This window comes from Schistocerca gregaria, chromosome 3 (assembly GCF_023897955.1).
Source record: "Schistocerca gregaria isolate iqSchGreg1 chromosome 3, iqSchGreg1.2, whole genome shotgun sequence".
In the NCBI taxonomy this organism is placed as follows: domain Eukaryota; kingdom Metazoa; phylum Arthropoda; class Insecta; order Orthoptera; family Acrididae; genus Schistocerca; species Schistocerca gregaria.
In genome coordinates this window covers 641,607,309-641,630,690 of record NC_064922.1, presented here as the reverse complement: position 1 = coordinate 641,630,690, position 23,382 = coordinate 641,607,309, and the positions used below count along the sequence as shown (strand labels likewise).

Sequence of the window (23,382 nt, the reverse complement as noted above, 5' to 3'; positions counted from 1 at the left end):
AGGCGAACTCTAAGGCGGGGCATCGCATGTATCGAACATAGCACTGAGCCGTGGTAAAAATTTCTGTTTTGAAGAGCGCGCCGCAGTGCGTAGTGTGAAGCAGTCGCCCTCTGTTTTTGTCTGTGGCGTTGCTGTGGCAATGGCAGCTTCGGTGCCTCCCTCTGGTGGGAAAAGGGAAAGATTGCCTGTTCAAGGGGCGTTATGAGCTCGCCAGTCGGCGAGCCTGTTAGGTCAGTCTGGGCGAGCCTGGAGTCAGTCTGGTGTCAGTCTCTCGTCCGAATTTGTGAGGCAGTTAGTGTCTGCCTGTCGTCCGGAGTATTAGTACGTCTTTCTTTCGGATCAATCTTTAAATCCTGATAAATGAGAGCCAGTAAGAGAACGCAGCGAGTGGTCGTGGCTTAGTTCCTGCATCTGTGTCTGCGCGTTAGGCGGCCAGTCTGCTCGAGTTGCTCAGGCAATGGTCATTGGCGGTTGGATCGATCGGTTGGGCTGTCGCGTACTGAGACACAAGATGACTTGTCGGCCTTGAGCGTCGGCGCATGTGAGGTTTCCAGGTGAGTCCACTGGGCCGCGCCGTATAGCGAGGGGTAGTGACTTCGCAGTCGACACGAGAGCAACAGGAGTCAACCAACGACATCGGTCTGGCCGGTGCGAGCAGCGACGCTCCTGAGACAGGAGATCGGCGCGCCTTCCTACGTCTGTTGAAGCGGCTGGCAGCGGACGGTTCGACAGAGCGATTTGGGGGTGCCTCACCAGGTGTTCTCAAGAAATACCAGTTTATTAGAACTTAAGTGATTGGCGATTGGTTACATTTACTTGTTAAATTCTACTTGTTTTTTGGTGAGGTCATCAGCCGCTTTGTTTTGTGGTCGTCCCACCATTCTTCTCCGTTTTCCCACTCGTGGGGAGGTGGTTATTAATGAATTGGGTGGTCCGTTTCTTCCCTTGTGATGTAGGGGCGGGTTAGAGGAACCTGCGGTTCGGGTTCTTCGGTAATCTCCTTATCAATCTGCCGTACGTTAGGAGCTGGCTCTGTCATGTTTGTCGGATTCGGTGTATTAATGAATTTATTGCTTGGAGTGTAGCGGCCCAATTCCTATATATTTTGATCTTGCCTGTCATCTTGAGAGGCGGTATATGTGTACTGTAGAGCATGTTAACTTGCTTGGCGGCCGGCCTAAGTGACCGAGCGGTTCTAGGCGCTATAGTCTGGAACCGCGTGACTGCTACGGTCGCAGGTTCGAATCCTGCCTCGGGCACGGATGTGTGTGATGTCCTTAGGTTAGTTAGATTTAAGTAGTTCTAAGCTGTAGGGGACTGATGACCACAACAGTTAAGTCCCATTGTGCTCAGAGCCATTTGAACCATTTAACTCGATTGGCCAGTCTTGTATAATTTTATATAAGATTGCATTTCATGGGCTTTTATTTAAATGACCATTTTAGTATATATAGTTGCTACCCTTCCAAGACTTTTCTTGGAAGTTAAAATCACGTTGCACCTTCGGTGGCATGTTAATATTTTGATTTTAGTGTTTTGTACCATCTCCATCTCTCCTACGGGGAGCAACGTTAATGTGCTTTTGTGAGTTGTTAAAGCTTCCAGTTTAAAGTAATCTGGTGTGTTGCAGATTTGCACCAGTGTAGTCTTTCAGAGGTTGTGAGTGCTTGTGACTACGGCCATGTCAAAAGGGAGCAGCAAGGTTCTCAGCCCGAAAGCTGATACATTCCAAAATTTGTTCTTTCTGACTCTGAATAAATTGTAACTTGATATTTAGAGGGTGCTTTTTGATTATAATTTTAAATGTGTTCTTAAAAAAGAAACGCTTTTACGAATAAAAGTCCCATTTTTTAAAAGCAATTTCATTAGTTGCTCCCTGGCAATTATTCCACGCTCACATAGTGTGATTAAATGTGTTAATGTTCTTGATGAATCGCTACTATATAAAATCAAATTTTAAGAATATTCTTTGAAGTTAAATAACGGTTTAAGGACGCAACAGAAAGGAGAGAAGCAAATGGAAGACGGAGGAAAGGGGGCGGAGAGTATTAATTGCATGATTCGCTAGAGAGAGGAGAAGAGCAGAAGAGATCAAGAAGTATTTAATGGTGGACGTCAGCTACGTGCTGTTTGATGACTTCTGAGTAACTATTTCAACTCTACCAAATTTCTAAGGCTTTCGTCGCTACTTGTTGACAAATACCCCGTTGGCTTCTGGGGCGTATTCTTCGCCTGACCTTTACTTGGTGATTTTTCTGACGTTTCGTCACGACGAGTGGCTGTCATTGTGGAAGTTTCACCCTCCATCTACCAACAATGAAGGGTGAAGTTTTGACACCTCCAACCGCTCGTGCTGCCGAAGCGTCAGAAGAAAAATCATCAAACAAACGTCGGCCGAAGAACCCGAGAAATAAGCCAACAGGAAAGTTTGTCTATTAGAACTCTGAAAAGTTGAGGGCACGAGAGATAAAAGAAGCGTATGATGGCGAGTGCAGTCACTAGTACAATTTTATTTGTCGGCGAAGTAAAAGGTTTTCGTCTGTATCGTAAAGATGAAATGCGTTATGCGAAGTGTAGAACGAAGGAACGAATGGGAAATTTGTGTACAATGGATACTATAGAACTGTTTTTATTCTTTGTGAGAGCACAGTTTCTGATTTGCGAGAAGCGAAATTTTCATGGGAAAGTGGACTTCGCCTATCAAATATACCAAACGTGCAAGTGTTCTTTGCTGAAACTGAACTGTTGTGTTTTTACAAAAAGAGTCGTTGAAACCAATGCCGTACGTGTTCTATGAGATGCGTTAAGTACTTTGATCTACCGTTTAAAGTGCAATCTTCGCTATTTCAGTGTGTTTGCTGAATCTGGAAGAGGGGGCGATTCTGATGCACGAAACAATAAGTGAAAAGAGATTCAGTAAAAAAATATCAAGCTAGTACAGAGTTAGATAGCATTTTCTATTTCTTACATAAAATAGTCAGAAGTTGAAGATATTGCCGTTTCAATACGGAAATGTTATTAACAGTAGTATTGTGGAGGAACACTAAACAACTATCACAGCATCTGCTGAAATCTACCGAAAAGAAAAGACTTTGATAGTTTGGTCAGGGGTTATACGAATTACAAATCATTATTTTACCAATTAGGTAAAGTAACGAATTATGACTGTAACTACTTCACGCGAGATCAGACAACGGAAAATAATACCAACATTCGCAATTCAAATAGAGTACTTACGTCAATACTTCACACAAACTGGAAATCACTTTGGCAATAATAACAAAGCTAAACTCACGAGGTTTGTTGTTGAATGCTGCCACATTCACTGTACTCATCAACTTAAGATCGAAGTTAGTGTTTCCTCTTTCGGTCATTTAGGTCAGAGAAAGTCTTCTATAATACGTGCTGTCGGAATTGGAGGAAAAAGGTTCTCTGAGTCAACTGAGATATGTTTCTTCGGTACAAAAAGGGCACACTTTTTGTAAATAATTATAACAGCGTTGATGTAATCATTCACCTGCTTACCAGATTTTTAATAATTCGTTCATAAAACACACACCTACACTTTAATTAACGCTCGACCCTGGTGATTTTCTCTGCCCTTATTTTATTTTATAAATTGCATCAAAGAAACGCCACATAGCTCACACTTGTTGTATAGCTCCCCAAGCAGCTGATATTGGAGCACATTTTCCTGCTACTTAATGACATTTATAGACGATGAATACGATCGCTTGCAGAGGATGAAAACTCATTGTGGTTAGGATGTTTAGCAGTCCCATAGGGTTTCTCAACCGTCAATACGATATGACGCTTTCTTCCTTCTGAGAGCATTCAGCTCTTAGCTCATGGGACGTCTCAGTATAAAGATGATGCCATTGTTGTTGTTTCCATAGTGACAAGTGGATGATTATTGTTATTAAATAGGAACTCATTTTAAATTTTCTTTTGCTCTTATTGCAATCAGAGGAAATGATGTATAGCATTTCCTTTTTTGGACTACATCTACAGTAGGTAACATATAACAAATAAATAACACACAAATAAATACATATAAGTAATAAATAAGGGAAATGTTCGTCAGTAGAGGAAAAGGCCTGCTTGTTATACTAGAGTGGACACTAGAGTGGAAACATTCGTATTCAGCTGCGTGCCGTAAGATCGACTACCAGGATAATATCTGCCTTATGTATGAGAGAATTCAACTTCCTTACGTCGAGGAACTTCGTTTAGTGTCGTCGTTGTAGGGAAGCTGGGGAGGGGGCAGGAGTTCCAGAGAAGACAACCCCTGACCCGGGAATGACGAACAGAATGAGCAATTGAGGTGCTGAGTTCAAACCCAAGAGTGGAGGCTGTGATGCTGGAGGTAGGGTGCAGCGGAGGGCGAGATTAGAGGGCGGTGCGTCGGCGACCGTCAGGCGGCGACAGAGGGGCGGGCGGCGTGTGCCCGGTAGGCGAGGTCGTGTGCGCCGGCCGCGTGCTGCAGCGGCGAGAGGTCGATGCTGCGGCCGTAGTGGCCGTGGTGCGGCGGCGAGATGACCTGGACGACGGGCTCGTGCTGGTCGCCGCCGCCGTCGCCCAGCAGCTTGCGCAGCCCCAGCAGCGAGGACAGCACCAGCGCCAGCTTGGCCACCAGCAAAGCCTTGCCCGCCAGCAGCGCCAGGCCGCCCAGCGCCACCGGGATCAGCATGCCGCCCATCAGCACGGGCAGCAGCAGCAGCAGCCCGCCCATCTTGTCCTTCTTGCCACGACCTGCCGGCGAGCACAAGCGAGTGTCCGCATTACGACATATTTGTACTGGGTACAAAGAAACAACATAACACACTACTGGCCATTAAAATTTGCTACAACACGAAGATGACGTGCTACAGACGCGAAATGTAACCGACAGGAAGAAGGTGCTGTGATACGCAAATGATCAGCTTTTCAGAGCATTCAGACAATGTTGGCGCCGGTGGCGACACCTACAACGCGCTGACATGAGGAAAGTTTTCAGACGAATTCTCATACACAAACAGCAGTTGACCGGCGTTTCTGGTAGAACGTTGTTGTGTCCCCTCGTGTAAGGAGGAGAAATGCGTAACATGACGTTTCGGACTTTGATAAAGGTCGGATTGCAGCCTATCACGATTGCGGTTTATCGTATCGCGTCACTGCTGCTCGCGTAGGTCGAGATCCAATGACTGTTAGCAGAATATGGAATCGGTGGGTTCAGGAGGGTAATACGGAACGCAGTGCTGGATCCCAACGGCCTCGTATCACTAGCAGTCGAGATGACAGGCATCTAATCCGCGTGGCTGTAACGGATCGTCCAGCCACGCCTCGATCCCTGAGCCAACAGGTGGGGACGTTTGCAAGACTACAACCATCTGCACGAACAGTTCGACAACGTTAGCAGCAGCATGGACTATCGGCTCAGAGGCCTTGGCTGCGGTTACCCGTGACGCTGTATCAAAAACAGGAGCGCTTGCGATGGTGTACACAACGACGAACGTGGGTGCACGAATGACAAAACATCATTTTTTTTAAGGTGAATCCAGGTTCTGTTTACAGCATCGTGATGGTCGCATCCGTGTTTGACGATATCGCGGTGAACGCACATTGGAAGCGTGTTTTCGTAACGCCATACTGGCGTATCACCCGGCCTGATGGTATGGGGTGCCATTGGTTACACGTCTCGGTCACCTCTTGTTCGCATTAACGGCACTTAGAACAGTGCATTTACATTTCAGATCTGTTACGACCAGTGGCTGTACCCTTCATTCCATCCCTGCGAAACCATACATTTCAGCAGGATAATAAATGACCGGATGTTGCAGGTTCTGAACGGGCCTTTCTGGATACAGAAAATGTTCGAATGCTGCCCTGGCCAGCACGTTCTCCAGATCTCTCACCAACTGAAAACGTCTGGTCAATGGTGGCCGAGCAACTAGCTCGTCACAATACGCCAGTCACTACTCTTGATGAACTGTGGTATTGTATTGAAGCTGCATGGGCAGCTGTACCTGTACACGCCATCCAAGCTCTGACTCAATGCCGAGGCGTATCAAGGCCGTTATTACGGCCAGAGGTGGTTGTTCTGGGTACTGATTTTTCAGAATCTATGCACCCAAATTGCGTGAAAATGTAATCACATGTCAGTTCTAGTATAATATATTTGTCCAATATATACCCTTTTATCATCTACATTTCTTCTTGGTGTAGCAATTGTAGTGGCCAGTAGTGTAATGACGACAATTATTCACCGCTTGGATTTGAAACTCTAGCAGCAGACGTCTTTGATGGACAAGATACTCGAGTCTGGGTTTGCCTGTTATGAGAACATCTAACGATTATAAACCGAAACCAGTCTCAGCACCTTTGTGCGCCCTCGGTGGGTACTTTCATTCAGTGCTTTATATTTTCTACACTGTTCGCTCTGTAGGATCCTGTTTGCATTACTGCATTTTTGTGGCCCGTTATAGTCAGATCTGCACACACAAACACAATTAATGTTTTTGTGGAACTTCCATCGCAAACTGACTTACTTACTTCCACAAAAACTACAACGTGCCAGAAAAGTTTGCATGGGCATACTCACAACAGATGAGACTGCTAATGAGAACGGATATTTCCAGTCTATGACAAGCTACTAATATACAGTAGAATAAAATCGTACTGTAACGTAGTTCGGTCACTAATGAAAATTTATTTGGGTAACAGATGGAATGAAAATCAGATAATTTTTAGTAACATTAATTTATGCATTTAATTATGTTTTAACGCCGTGGCACTGAACTGACTTACTTGACCAAATACGGAAACTGGCCACTTTTTACGCTGGGTGTTTCAGCTCTCCCCTACCGATGTCGTTTTATCCAAACCACACTACGTCTGCACCAGGAACGGTATCCAGACAGGTGACAGCCACGTAATCGGCAGAAGTTCCCTCTCAGAGCTTTCCACGACTGTTAGCAAACGGAATCATACAGTCAAAGCTACTAGTGAGGATTGGTCATTAGCTACACGGCATTTTTGGACCTTGCTCCTGTCATATTCATTCAAGAGTCTACATTCTTTCTCGGCATAACTAATTAGAGGTGTGCATATACGGCTTCTGCATATCACTGTAAATTTGTTTTGTTTATTGTATTCACATAAATGGTTGAGAAACGTTGCTGTGTTAAGTGTGTTTCACCACCAGAATCATCCAATTTAACAGCAGATATAAATATGCGCAGCAAGGGAGTAACAACTTCCCAGTGTATAACCCAATCAAAAGATTAATATGGTTAATATGCTGAAGTAGTTTCATAAACATTATTTGCACAATATGTATAAGATATCTTCGTATAGTTCACCAGCTGCTCTGTGACCTTTTGACATTGTGTTCCTTATCTCCAGGGCGCGCTAGCCAACACCATCGTTCTGTCGTGTGGGGTTGCAAACAACGACGTCGGCCTCGGCAGGGGCAGGTGTATCACCCTCTATCGCTTTATTACACAAACACCCATTCAGAGACAACGTAAAACATTTAAATCTTCGTCAGCTGACCTGATCGGGATCAGCACGCTGCCCAGCTCGCAATAACATTAATTTTTAATTTGATTACTGGTTTTAGTCGATAAGATCTTCCCAGACCGAGGCTCCAGATGATTTGAGGAGCCAGTGCACGGAACCTCTGGTCTTATACACCGAAACCGGTAACTATAATGAAAAATAAAAGTTAATATGATATGGGCTGCATTTAGTAAAGTGTTAGATACAATCGATTTTGTTCCATAATGATAATCCCGAACACTGAATTAATTCTCCACTGCCAAGATCACTAAAATCATTTATTCAGATAGATGATCGAATTCGGCAATTCTCTGTTGCCATCTACGGATCTATGTTTACATCATTACATGATCTCATCCATCAGTACAGTTAGCGGTGCGATACAATGCACGTTCATGCTGGTATCGTGTGTTACTCTGGAAGTCGGCATGGCAGTTCTAAAAGTCGTGATTTATGTGAGCACTTGTAAGAGGCGCATTAATATGTGTGTACCTAGCTGTTATTTTAAAACTGATATGCCACTTCCAGAGTAGCTCACAATAATAACACGGACATAAATTTTGTAACAGCACTTACTGTACCGATAGAGGATATTATGTACTGATGTAAATATACACCTGAAAATGGCAACAGGGAAGTGCCGAAACCAGTCATCTGCATGGATAAACGATTTTAGATATCTCGACAGCTGAGGATTTATTCAGTGTTCATAATACTACAGTTCGCTCTCACGCTGACGATGTCCGAAGCGTACAGTGATTATCATGTACTAAAAGTAGCTGTTTGCTGTACTTTTTAAATGAATCAAGCAACGCGACAGTAAGGTCAGAGGAGGATAGCGGACTAATGGAGCAGAACTATGCAGGTAACAATACAGCGGACGTACATCGTTGTTGCACTCATGAAGGAATACCAAGTCAGTGATGAAAACGCTGAGCATTCAAATTACAGAGCCCAGTCACATTAATGTGACCACATGTAAAAAGCCTGAATCACCATCTTCTGGGGTGCAGACCGCTGCGAGCCGTGCAGGAAGTGATTCAGTGAGGTTCTGGAAGATACCGACAGGAGTGTGAAGCCGTGCCGACTCCGCTGCCGCGGTCTGCTGCCCTAGGTTTCTCGGGTGAGGTTCCATGGCGTGATCAGCCCCAACGAGGTGGTCTCGCAGATTCTCGATTTGGTTTAAATCCGGCGAGTCTGGTGGCCAGAGGAGTACGGTAAACTCATTCTGGTGCCCTTCGAATCACGCACGCACGCTGCGAGTTGTGTGCCATGTTGCATTGTCGGCCCAAGGAGAAACAAACTGCAAGTAAGAGTGAAAAAGATCCCCAAGGATAGATGGTTACTTTTGTCGATCCATTGTGCCATGACGAGATCACCCGGAAAATGCGACGAAAAAATTTCTCGTAACGCACTCTCCTTGTTTCTTGTTTGCTTTCGGAGAAGTCATGCCGTAAATGCCAACGGCCATCTGTCCGAGGGAGCACAAAACGTGATTCATCTGAAAACTTCATCTGTAGCCACGCAGTGGACGTCCTGTCGCGGTATTGGTGTGTAAATTCCCGTCTTCCTCACCAATGAAAAACTGTCACATGGGTGCACCAAGCAGGTGTCTGATGTGGAGGCCCATATCCAGCAGCGTCAGCTGATCAGTTGTTGAGGAGACACTGTTGGTAACCCTTTGGTTCAACTGGGCGCTCAGTTACTGGAAAGCTGCACGTTTATTCGTCCGTATATATCTCTGCAGCCATCGTTTACTCCTCTCATCTATGGCGTAACATCTACGGCCAGTAGTGCATCACAGTTGCCTTAGCGCTAGATTTGGTTGGCACCATTTTTCCATCCTCACACCGAAGACTGAATTGATACTGTCTACCAGATAGTCTATCTTGTAAACACCTCTACATTTCTGCAGAACTACTGAAAGCTACAGTCACCTGAACTTTCTGTAGTCAAGCCGTGCTCTGCCTTTACAATTTTAATCCATCCCTATTTCCCTAATTTGATCAACCATCTGCCGGCCGTTGTGGCCGCGTGGTTCTAGGCGCTTCAGTATGGAACCGCGTGACCGTTACGGTCGCAGGTTCGAATCCTGCCTCGGGCATGGATTTGTTTGATGTCCTTAGGTTAGTTAGGTTTAAGTACTTCTAAGTTCTAGGGGACTAATGACCTCAGATGTTAAATCCAATAGTGCTCAGAGCCATTTGAATCATTTGAATTTGATCAACCATCTCAGCATCTCGAGGCAGTATCCTGTCATTAATCACCCTCTCCATTCAGCTAGTCTTCAGCATCCTCCTGTAGCATCAAATTTCAGAAGATTCTGCTCTCTTCTTGTCTCGGCTGTTTACTCTCCATGTTTCTCTTCCGTACCAGGTTACTCACGAGTTAAGTATCTCCAGGAAATACTTAGTAATTTTTAAATTTATATTTTATGTCAACAAATTTATCCTTTTCAGAAATGGTTCCCTTTCTAGAGCCAATCTGGATATTATAATCACTCGATTTCGGCTATCGTCAGATATTTTTCTGGACAAATATCATTACCGCTGCACGAGATCAGATGGCATCCAGTACCCCTAACAAAGTTAGAGATCAAATTCAACACTAGAACGTAAAAAAATATACACTTTTAAAATGGGAAATGGCGTGTACAAGTTAATGTTCGAGCGACTATAATTCAGGCAATTTCTACATTTTTCACTATACCAAGGAATATTGTGTTCATAGGATGTCTCATTCTGCTTATTTCTAACAACAGATGTTTAAAATTTTATTTGGTGTCCATCATTGCTTATCGTAAGCCATGTGCGAAGTTTATTCAATGTCTCACTTTTGCTTTCATTGCTTTCATAGTAGTAGGTGTCTACTTTCACACCTGCAGTTTGCAAATGGAATTGCCATTCTTAAGTATTCCAACAAAAATAATAACTATTAATCACCGTCTTACGCTAAAATAATATCAGTTATATTTCAAGAAAATTTGTTTAGAATGTGACGTCCGAGAAAATGTGCTCTCTCACGAGTTTCGCTCTCTGAAAAATTCCTTCATTCACAGAAACTGGTCCTAGAACCCACATATTAAGTTGTCAATTTACCAAACCAGAAAAATAGTTAACTATTATCACTGGAGTGACAGAAAAATAAATGAACAGAAAAGTAAAAATGGCTCTGAGTGCTCTTGGTAAAATACACACATCAAAAAAACTTGTCATCACCTCGGTTCCGAGAGTTCCGAAACCTGTACAGAAAATTGAAATAGAGATCAACATAAACCTCATTTCCGCCCTTGTTATTGCTCATGAAAACCACACATTGCCTCTTGTACCACCATATAGCGAGACCTTCAGAGGTGGTGGTCCAGATTAGTGTACACACCGGTAATACCCAGTAGTACGTCCTCTTGCGTTGATGCATGCCTGTATTTATCGTGGCATACTATCAACTAGTTCATCAAGGCACTGTTGGTCCAGCTTGACCCACTCCTCAGCGGCGATTCGGCGTATATCATTCGGAGTGGTTGGTGGACTTCGTCGTCCATAAAGAGCCCTTGTCAATCTATTCCAGGCATGCTTGATAGGTTTCATGTCTGGAGAAAATGCTGGTGTCGTTATCATGAGTGAAGTCGTTCACAAGGTATGCACGATGGGCGAGTGAATTGTCGTCCATGAAGACGAATGTCTCGCAAATATGCTGCCGATATGGTTGCACTATCGGTCGGAGGACAGTATTCACGTACACTACAGCCGCTACGGCGTCTTCTGTGACCACCAGCGGCGTACGTCGGCCCCACATAGTGCCACCCGTAAACAGCAGGGAACCTCCACCTTGCTGCGCTCACTGGACAGTGTGTCTAGGGTGTTCAGCCTACCGGGTTGCCTCCAAACACGTCTCCTACGATTGTCTGGTTGGAGTCATATGCGACACTCATCGGTGAAGAGAACATGATGATAATACTGAGCGGTCCCTTTGGCATGTTGTTGGGCCCATGTGTATTTAGCTGCGTGGTGTCATGGTTGCAAAGATGGACTTCACCATGGACGTCGGGAGTGATGTTCCACATCATGCAGCCTGTTAGACACAGTTTGACTCGTAGCACGACGTCGTGTGGCTGCACGAAAAGCATTACTCAATATGGCGGCGTAGCTGTCAGGGTTCTTCCGAGCCATAATCCGTAGGTAGCAGTCATCCACTGCAGTAGCAGCCCTTGGACGGCCTGAGCAAGGCATGTCATCGACAGTTCCTGTCTCTCTGTATCTCCTCCATGTCCGAACAACATCGCTTTGGTTCACTTCAAAACGCCTAGACACTTCCGTTGTTGAGAGCCTTCCTGGCACAAAGTAACAAAGCGGACGCAAACGAACTTCGGTATTGCCCATCTCGGCATGTCTGAACTACGGACAACACGAGCCGTGTACCTCCTTCCTGGTGGAATGACTGGCACTGATCGGTGTTAGACCACCACCGTCTAATAGGCGCTGCTCACGTGTGGTTGTTTACTTCTTTGGGCGGGTTTAGTGACCTCTCTGAACAGTGAAAGGGACTATGCCTGTGAAACAGTACCCACAGTCAACGTCTATCGTTAGGAGTTCTGGCAACTGTGGTGATGCAAAAGTTTTTTATGTGTGCAATTTCACTCACGAGAGAGAGATGTATTTTAACACTCAAGTACTGGAGAGCCGCAAATTGCAAATTACTGGGAGGACATCAATACAGATAAGTGCATTAGAGAACAGATTAGAAGGGAAGGCGCAACTAACAGACGAGAAAAATTTGAAGTGGGCTGGAGGACAACCAGGAAGGTGGTTGTTACGTGGTCAAAGGAAGGTCTCGATTCTAAGAAATAAGAAAAAAACCTGAGAAAACGATCTTCTGGAAGACAGACAAATAGCAGTGGAAGACAGTAAGTGAATATCTGGTTTGTATTCCTGAAGATCGCAGTGCGTACAACCACGTAGAGGACGCTTTTATCCAGAAGGTGGTTGTGAAATAACTAGTTTCCTGTAGAGTCTGCTATGACTGTGACTCGTTAAAAAGTTAGAGTGGCCACTAAATCGTCATTGGCATAATTTATTTATTTCTACCATTTAGGTGATACTCCAAGGTTTGGAATCACTGCCACAGATGATATCCGTATGTCTCTGAGGATACGGCGTAGCTTTCATTCGCCAATCATTTTCGGTCGTCCTGGCGGCGGTAAACGCGTGTCTAAACGCTGTATCTCCGATGCTGAAGATCCACCCGGCGCTGTAGACCCCCGGGGTCCCAGTCTCTACTGTTACCTCCGATATGCGTCATCCACTGATTATCATCCCATCTTCAAGTTCAGTTAACCTACACGATGTACTGTCATGTTCGTTACTCACCTGTATATGACCGCCTATTCATATCTCGCGTCTACATTCGCCCTGTACGTCGCATCCTGCTAAAACATTCAAACGTCATCCACGACGCTTCTTCACATGGGCAAATCCTTCCGTTTGATTTTTCTCAGCCTGTTTATTATGCTGTTTTGAATTGCCATTATTTGCCGTAGGTATCACATAATTAATCCTTTGGGCCAGACGTTGAAAAATAGCACATTTATCGAGGGAACAGCTTACCTTCGTCGGTAAACTATATTCAGTGGTCAATCCGGTAAAGCAAGGAACTCATACAGTAAGAAGCCAACCACTGGTAAAAGCTGGCCTGTGGGGAAATCAATCTGGACTCCGGAGAAATATGGGAGAATGTGGCTTCATACTAGGTCTGCGACTTATCTCAGAAGACATATTGAAGAAACGTTGCCGGCCGCGGTGGTCTCGCGGTTCTAGGCGCGCAGTCCGGAACCGTGCGACTGCTACGGTCGCAGGTTCGAATCCTGCCTCGGGCATGGATGTGTGTGTTGTCCTTAGGTTAGTTAGGTTTAAGTAGTTCTAAGTTCTAGGGGACTAATAACCACAGCAGTTTAGTCCCATAGTGCTCAGAGCCATTTTTGAAGAAACGTACATTTATTTATGGAGTATGTAGATATTAATGGTGACACTGTTTGTCAATCGGAGGGTACATTTAAGTAGAATACACACCGTGGAATTGTGATGTGGTCATGGATAAAATACAGTTAACAAGAGGATATCTACAGCATATACAGAAACCATACAGAATTTATTAGTCACAGGCTTTAAGGAGGAGCTTTAACTGATAAGTGATTGAGGCACGTTTGTGGTCTCTCTCCCAAGTTACTCAGTCTGTGCACAGAGCAAGTCGTAAAAGAAACCAAAGATAAACTTTCAACAGTTGTTGAAGGTCATCGAGAAAGAACAAAAACTTTTTTTTCCGATGGTAATATCTGGAAGAGATATTGAAGGAATGGAGGATGAGTTGAACCTAATTCACAGCATCCAGAAAATAGGTTATGAGATGAACTGCAACAAAAGCGAAAAAGCAGAACTGCATTGTTTAAATTACATCAGGCGATGCTAAAGGAATTGAATTTCTAAATGACACACTAAAAGTACGAGTAGTAAATTACTTTCGCCGTTCGGGTGACAAAATAACTGGTGCACAAAGAAAAGAGAATAAAAAAGTTAGTATTAGCAACACAAAGAAAAGAATATCTGAAAAATATTGATACCATGGAACAAAAATTTAAAGATTAGTAAGTCTTTGCTGAAGGTATCGAGTGAGAAGACAGGTGCTAAAGTGAAAGGTGAACGATAAACACTACATACAATAAGACGTTAGAAGCTCTGTTAATGTATTTTTAAAGGAAAGTTGATAATTTGTCGATCATACAGGTGATCTGATCAACAAACATTTAGGTATTCATGAGAATACAGCTTCAAATGCACGACTTGTCTAAGATTAGAGATAGCTCGATTATTGGAGGGTGGTGGGAGCTGAAGTAGATACAGATTGTAGTAGGCCGATGGATACCTTTGCACAGAATATAGTTTCGTACATGTCATAGAAAAAGTAGTTTTCCGAGTGAAAGCCACAACAATGACGAGATTTTTACAGTAAAAAAAAGGAAAATTTAAGATTTGCCCTGTGTGCATATTACTTATTGTTTTCATTGGTCCTTTTAACATATTCAGTGGAAAATTACGCTTCCTGACATTGCTAGCAGTAGTTAAGTCCACAGTAGTTTCATTCGCTTCCATTACTTCTAGTTCAGATTTTACAACTGCACTTTTTCCTTAACTGCAAATGATTGTTGAATTGCATTTTGTCAATGCTCAGGAAAACATGGAAAGCTAATACACAGTGCTAAAGTACTCAGTATAAAACAAGTGTATCCGTAGTAAAGTTCGTAAACGTCTGATCAATTTATATGAAGTTTTACGAAATTAAAGCGAATTACAAAGAAACGGAACGCAGTTACAGAAAAACTGTGCCCCCAACAATCGAAGTTAGTGATTGATATAAGTGAAATCAAATGTTTGTGAAATTTAAAATCTGCTTGCAACTAGAGGAAAAGTCAATTCAAAATATGTAAAAAGGAGAAATCAACGCGGAACATGTCTCATGAAAATTTAATTTTCGTTACGCTTAAGACAGAGACGAATTATTAACTCTCAAGATTGAGCAAGTCTGTTTTAGTTTCCACCAAGTGGCAACAGGAGAAAGGCAGAATCAATAGATGGCTAGCACAGTAAAAGTCTGTAACGTGAGTACAGCTAAGGTTCAGATCTGTGGAGCGCTGAGAACATCCAAGTCAGTGGCGCATCAATCTATGGATTTTTCTAGAGTGAAATTTTCACTCCACAGCGGAGTGTGCGCTGATATGAAACTTCCTGGCAGATTAAAACTGTGTGCCGGACCGAGATTCGAACTCTGGACCTTTGCCGTTTGCGGGCAAGTGCTCTACCGACTGAGCTATCCAAGCACGACTCACGCCCCGTACTCACAGTTTTACTTCTGCCAGTACCTCGTTTTCTACATTCCAAACTTTACAGAAGCTCTCCTGCGAACCTTGCAGAACTGGCACTCCTGAAAGAAAGGATATTGCGGAGACATGGCTTAGCCACAGCCTGGGGGATGTTTCTAGAATGAAATTTTCACTCTACAGCGAAGTGTGCGCTGAAAATCTATGGATTGGTAGGAAGTGTTTTAAAATTTGCGAGTGGTGACAGAGTCTCCGCGTGAAATGAATGCCAGACGATTGTTTGGAATCCCGAGTTGTCAACTGTTGCTGTCAGTTCTGAATTCAGTATGCTACGAACCACAGCGCACACAGATGTTTGTAACCGTCTTCACGTTTATGCTTACAAACTATAGTTTGCAGCCTGAAAATACAAATGAGAAACTTCTTCAAACTGCATTTAACGTAAACGTTCTTGCTGGTGTGTAAGAAGACCCTGAATTTGTTTTATGCCCTTTTTCCAGTGATGAATCAACGTTCCAAGTTCATAGGACAGTTAATAACCACACTTCAAAATATGAGAATTCTCGTTTCACCACGCACAATGAAGAAAAAACTAACCTGTTAATATTCAGAATAGTCGATAGTAGAGGTGTGCCACCGATATTTTATGCAAAACCTTTAGTTACAATCGTTAACATACCATGGCGTATTAGAAATATGTGCTATTTCATAATTTCTACATATTTCCAATATCGTATTTAATCAGGATGGGGGCCTCTCCAATGGACTTTCGATGTTACAAATACTATTAAAGAGATGGATCGAACGACATATAATACTTTAATTCCATGAAGAGACTCAACACTGTCGAAATAAATTAATTCTGTGTAGACCAATGATAATACCCAGCAAAATTAACAGAAAACATATTTTACTTCGATAAGATGAAACGAAAATATACTGAGATAACCAAGGTTGCAGTAACGACTTTGCTGTATAAATACGAAACGTTCCTTTCCTGTAAAAAAGTTAGCAGCTTGTAACCGAAGTCTTCTCTATGTTATTACTATGGGTAATGTAACTATTAAGTTATCTGTCCTTTAACGAACAGCAGTTACAACAGTAAGGGATTGGTAGTTACGGTTGTGTCTGGCACCTGTGGGTTAAGACGAGAGAAGTGAAAGACACCGGTAAAAGGAGAACGTCGTCAGTTAAGCGTTTTCAATTATTATCCCATCAGTCATATTAAATGTAATTTTCCTCACAAGTGAAGTACTCACTACGAAGAGAATCTTTACTCACATCAGTCATTTCTAGAACTCTAGAAATCTGTCTCAAGCACTTGATAGTTTAACATAGTTACAGCACGGAAATATAATATGGAAAGAAACTTTCGCTTGCATTAATTGATTTTGCACTGCCTCACGGGTGTTTCAATAATTATTCTAAACTATATTCTTGTTCATCTCCGTATAACACGTGGACTAAAGGATCAGGATTCAGCACTGCCGTCATGCGACTAGTCGACCATCTGCAGGGTTGAAACTTTAAAAGACAGCCATCACAAATCTCGTAAGCGCCAAGCAATGGGCCGAAATTACTTACCCATCATGTTGAAACAGCATAACAACTTCATGACGCACTGCTGCCATCGTTCTAGTAATCATCGCAGTTGGAAAAGATACTTGTACAAATATTCAAAGCCACTTCCCACTCGTATACGTTTCCGCGTGTAATATTTGCAAAATAGTCTGTCGTTGCTCACATGCTGTTCCGGACCCTCGGAGCAGTGTCTCAAATGCCAAAGTACTCCGAAAGTACTACATTACATCAGAAATAAACCTTTTTTTGCCAAGGTTCATCTGCGTGACCTACCTCCCAGGCAGCCCGCTAGTGACTTCATGTTTCGAATGCACCACAACTCAGCTAATGCCTCCTCCAATGTACTTATACGCCCACTCTCGTGAAACATAGTAGAAGTGTCCACTACTTAAAATGAATCAAAACGTATGAACTGAAACAGTATTGTCATTAAAATGAAAGTCCTTAAAGTGAAAGGTTAAGATCTCATGGTGCTTTTTAATGTGTTCCTGAAATATCTCAATCTATAGAGAACCAGAACTCTAATTCCCCTTTGGCATCGCCGTTAACTTGACGGAAAGGTCTACCTACGGGGAGATTCTGCTAGAACAATCGAGACGTTTTCTGCGTTCCAGCGTGAATGCCGCACTCGTGTGACTTCCACCTGCTTCACTCTTATGCCTTTCCCCTCTAAGCAACTCACCGACTTCTATACAACGTAAGCTTCATTCGTCTACTTACCTAATGTCATTTCAAGTGTTTGCCTTTACTTAAATGTAGTACAAAGTAAGAAGTACATATTTGAACTCGCCTAATGGTTGGTGTGAAATTCTTTTCCTTAAATTTAAGAGAAGACTTTAGTTATTATTATTATTATTATCAAATACAAGTAAAAAGGAAATAGAGCGGCATACATTTATGCATTACTATGTAACCTAGTTGCTACGTTAGAAACGATACGCGTAATACTACTGTTTCTTTCATTTGTAGTTGGATACAAATTAACATTATGATGTCCGTTATCAGTCCAGTATTGTGTATTGGTTCTGGTGTAACAATATACTGATAATTCATTCAGAACAATTACATATAATTTCTTCTGTTGCCTCATGCACTACGTGGGGACTTCAAGAAACAAATTACTCATTACAAATTATTACAGGCCAAGCCACTTTCATTGAATGCTGCAAAATATTTCAGGGACACAGATGATATCAGTACTTATCAAAATAGTTACCAAATCTCTGTAAACAATGTTCGGGACGCTCTACCAATCGTTCCGTTCCTTCACGATAAATATCCGTTCAAGCTCACGAAGCCATTCGGCAACCGCTGTATGAATGTCTTCATCATTAGAAAATCTCTTTCTTCCAGAATGTTCTTTCAACTTGCCGAAAAGTTGGAAGTTGGTGCAAGATCTGCACTTTTCAACCAGCATGGCCCATGTACTGCCAGAATTTGACGCTGAAGTTGTATGCTGTTTAAATGTTTTGTCCGCAAGAACCGTACTGTCCCGCATAGTTCAGCTTTGGAGTGCCTCTCCAGTTCCCGCACCGTTTCACTCTCAAACTGTGATGCACCTGTTATCTGTAACGCAGCAGACTTATGTCTGAAAGAAACCTAGAAAATGTGCTCCCTCCTAACACTGCGTCAGTATTGTTACACAATAGTCTTACTGTGAAATGGCACGTGTAACTTATTTTCTTGTAGTCCCAAGTACTTCATCCTGTCTTTATTCCTAGATGCTTGAACAAAATAATATTCTAGTACCCTCCTCTACATGTACCGGATGTTAAAGGCTTCTTTCCTTGCCTATACTTTCAACTACCCTTCACTTCGTACTTATTCTATAGGACACTGAACAGGTATTCAGTAGAAGTGAGCATCATATTTATGTCCAGACGTCTCGCTTATACTTTTCAGCATGGTTCCCTCCAAGTTTGCTCTAAACTTTTTCCCAAAAAGATCGTGTACTCAGAATCTGTATTGACTCCGCACGTCGTCATCAAAGATCGGCTGGATTAGAAGATTTGTATAAGAAGTGCAAATAAATGAGTTCCTATTTACGATGGATAGAGGAACAGAGTATACGTCATGGCCATAAGCAGTGTGTGGGCCACGTTCGAAGTAAATGGCGAGAGCCCGATGCCTGGTTGACACCGGAAAAAAGAAGCCTAACCCATGCTTTGAAGACTTCAGAGATGAGACTGACTAAGTCAAGTCATACTCACATGCAAGACTACATTCCTTGGCCTACAATTAAGCATAGCATGTGACAACTGCCAGATTTTCTAAGGTGACGTACTTCTTATCCGATGAGCAGGACTGTTGAATATTGGAAGGCATCTTCCGAAGCGAATATGTCCACCTAAGAAAGTTCATGATCCTTAAACCTCTCGTCGAAAGAGTAATCACCCACAAATTTGGCAAGAAGAAGCAATTGCAGAAGTTCTGTAAACATACGCGCTGCAGTACAAATCAGGCCAATAGAGTGAGAGCCAAGAACAAAGGATGGTGAGAGTAGGGGAGGGAAAACTACTGAAACAAAAGAGCATTCCCTTTTCATCTGGGTGCATTTTTGTCACATGGATCCTTAAGTCTTACAGTTATCTGCCGGATATCTTAATTATTTGGAGCTTCAGCATAGTCATCACTCCTTTTATCAGAGACTGGTGGACATTTATGCTACACGCCTCCACTTCTGATCGGCTGCGTAACATTTGCGCTGCCGTACCGTCATCGTTACCCAATATATATTTCAAAATTTAGTGTAATGCACTGGTAACGGCAATATAAAGTGGCTATTCAGTTCCAGGCTGTCTTCCTATTCCCCTTTCACTGTCGCAATTCCAAGATGATGTACGGCTCTATACACCACACCGCATTGTGTGCAGTGACAAGTCATTAATCACCAGACGTGGCGTGCGCTACAGCAGCTTGTGCCATTGAACCCAAAAGCCTCGGGAATACACCCTACAAAAAAGCAAGAACAGCTGGAAAAATTCATTGCACCACAACAAGTGGTGAAGGAACTTATCAGTCATCACAATTGTTATCATAAAAGCTAGACTATATGTTGGAAAATCAGCCTGCTATTTCTTCCTCTCCTCTGCCAGTTTGTTTATCTGGGAATATCACTTACACGCAATATAATTATTTCCTATATGTGTTCCAACCTTCGTCTAAGTCGGCAAATTTTATTTTCTTGAGCTCCTCACTGAAGTAATAGGGAAGATATTCCCTAATGTCTTTCCATTCGTCATCTCATTCTGTCCCTTCTGCAAATTATTATTTTCCACTTATTGCATTCCTCGGATATTTGTGGGCACTGACCTCATTTCTTATCTTATCTGTTGACACAATTTTTGGAATGTTTTTGTGGTACCACATATTAAACGCTTAGATTTTCTGTTTTTCCTATTTAACCACAGCCCATCATCTTCTTTCTCGATATACTATGCCCCAGACGTGTATTGTAAGAAGTTTGCCTAGCAGATTAAGTTATATCTTCGATACTAATAGTCTTCATTTGGCGAAGAATGCCTGTTAGCTTCAAATAAGCTGTACTTTTTGCTTTGCCGTCATGAGTTACTGTCCTTTCGACTGGAGGATTCCTTTCCATCGTCTACTTAGTTGACCCCAGTTCTGACATTAATTTTGTCACTAGTCTCAATTATGCTACTCCTCATTATATACATTTTATTTTGGTTTACCCTCAGTCCAAACTCGGTGCTCATTCCTTTCCATTCAACAGCTCCTATAATTCCTACTCAGTTTCAATATGTTATCACTGAATAGTATGATATTCAAATTTAATACGTTTCTTTTCTTTCCTTCATTGGTACTTTGTCATACAAACTAAAAATAGAAGGAAACGTTTGTACCCATGCTGTAGCTCGATTTTAATCTGTGTTTCCTTTTTACGTTTCAGTATTACATTGCCCTCTAGGTTTCTGCACATACTGCATGTTATCCACACTGCCATATAGTGTATACCTACTTTTTAGGAATTCTTGACTCTTGCAGTACTCTACATTGTGTAACTTTTCTTTATATTATTGTGCTAAGCATCCTGGTCGCATGAGCTGCCAAGCTGATAGCATGACACTTCTCGTATTGATGTGCCTCTGCTATTCTCTGGATAGTGAACACGAAATAATTCCGAAAGTCAGAAGGTATGTCTCCTGTCTCACAGAATCTACTCATTAAATTAGTAATCGCGTGACTGTCTCTTCCTTCAATACTTTTTAGGGATTTCGAAGGAATGCAAACCGTTCTTCTTGTCTTGTTTGCTTGTAATTTTGCAATACTGTTTGTCCATAATACTACGTCTGCCATGTCCTCCAAACGAACACTATATTATTCTGTCACTTTATCAAACTATTTCCTCACTTTATATAGGCTCACCACGTACTGTATCCACCTATCCCTGTCCCCTCTGCGTTTAACAATCGAATTACTTTTGTGCCTTAATGTTGTGTTTGCTTTTAAATTCTCCGAAAGCTGTTTTGGTCTGCATTACAACGATTACATCTTTTGAGTTTATCCTTTGCGAAGTGATTGCATTTTGCTGGCACTGTGCTAGTGTGCTACAGTCTGACACCCGCTTTACCCACGACAAAGCCTCCGTGATCTTTCCATGTGAGATCCCTACAAACTGAAACATCCAGGGATTTATTTATATGAGTAGATCGATTCCAGTTATGACTCACTGACGTTGTAGCCATGTGCAAAGTGAAAAATTTTACATTTGACAACATTTAAAGCAAGTTGCCAATATTTGCAGCACGTTGAAATTTTACCAAGACATGAGTAAAGATTAATGCTGTTGTTTTCGGTCAGCATTTTAGTATAGACAACTATATCATCTACTAAAAGTCTCTGATTACCGTTAATATTGTCTGCTAGGTCATTATTATATATAACAAACGTCAAGGGTTTCAACACACTTCCCAGGGGCACACTGTAAATTTACTTCTACATGCTAGGTCATTATTATATATAACAAACGTCAAGGGTTCCAACACACTTCCCAGGGGCACACTGTAAATTTACTTCTACATCTGTCGATGTCTCCCCACCAAGAAATCCTGAATTCAGGCACAATCTCACTTGCTTCTCCTCAGGACCGTACTTTTTATAACACGTATACCTGTCAAATGTCTTTCGCGAGTAAACGAACATTGCATCTACCTGGCTGTACAGATCCATGGCTTTCAGAATATCACATTTTCACTGACCAAAACCCATGTTGGTTGGCAGAGGAAGTCATTTGTTGGAGATATCTTAGTAACTTTAAGCTCAGAATGTGTCCCAAGATTCTGCAACAAGTAGATGTCACGGATATTGGACAGTACTTTAGTAGATTGCTTCTGCAGTCCTTCTTGTAGTTCGGTGTGGACTGTGCTTTCCTCTAACCACTAGGCAGAGTTTTTCATAGGAGGGATCTTCGATATGTTATGGGTAAAAGAGGGGCTGACTCAGATTGACATTCGGTATGGAATCTCAAAGTGATTGCACCAGGCACTGGATATTCATTTTTAACGGTTTTAGCTGTTTCTCTATCCCACCGACACTAAATCTCTTTCACTCATCTTTGCAGTGGAGCGTGAACTGAATGTGGACAATGATTTTTGGTTTTCATTTGCGAAAGAACCTTAGAAACGAAACTTAAATTTTTATAATTTTGCTTTACTGGCCTCAGTTTCAGAATGACTGGACGGGGACATTAGCCTCGTTACCCCCGATTTCGACTCCAATGGCTGACACTCTTCCTCGGTGAATACGAACAAATTTGTTGAGGTGCCTAGTGAGTGGCAGAGCTTACCTTCGACGATCTGTGCTGCAGCCTCTCCGAGGTTGAGCTGCAGCGAACGGCTCCTGAGGAAGGCCGAGGCGCGGTCTACGAGCAGCGCGTCCAGCGACTGCTGCTTGTCTTCGGCAGACCGCGGCAACGTCTCAACCAGCTGCTGCTCCGGCGGCAGTGGCCGCGAGTCGCCGCCGTCTGCCGCGTCGTCTCTGACGAGACTGACGAGGCCGTCGACGAGCCGCAGATTGGGCGCACGGCTTCTCGCAGCCCTGTCCAGCTCCGTCAGCAGCTTCACCTTGAGACAGGTGGTGATGTCCTTGCCGCGCACCTCGCAGTCGCGGTACGTCTTGTATACCATCCGCAGGTCGCGCAGCAGAACCGTTGACCACGTGCCTTCATCCTCTTCCACAGGGTCCACCGAGTTGGTCTCCAACACACTGCGCGCCTGGGTGCACGCAAGTGCTGCGGCTAGCAACACGTAAACCGAACGCCACTCCACTGCTGGTGCCATGTTGAACAATGGAGTCGTGGTGAGGTTTTTGGACGGTTTCTGCGGACAGCTCTGCTCTTATATCCGGCCTGCTCTGCTTGCCCCCACCGCAAGGCA

At 43.0% G+C, this 23,382-nt stretch overlaps 1 protein-coding gene across 1 annotated transcript; it reads right to left on the bottom strand.

The window, feature by feature from the left end:
• Positions 1-3,934: 3,934 nt before the first annotated feature.
• LOC126354291 (uncharacterized) lies at positions 3,935-23,336 on the bottom strand. Its single transcript, XM_050003837.1, has 2 exons — positions 22,794-23,336; positions 3,935-4,752 (listed from the first exon to the last, which is right to left on the bottom strand). Exons 1-2 carry the CDS (start codon positions 23,284-23,286, stop codon positions 4,415-4,417), a joined length of 831 nt encoding a protein of 276 aa, XP_049859794.1. The 5' UTR covers positions 23,287-23,336; the 3' UTR covers positions 3,935-4,414.
• Positions 23,337-23,382: the final 46 nt, after the last annotated feature.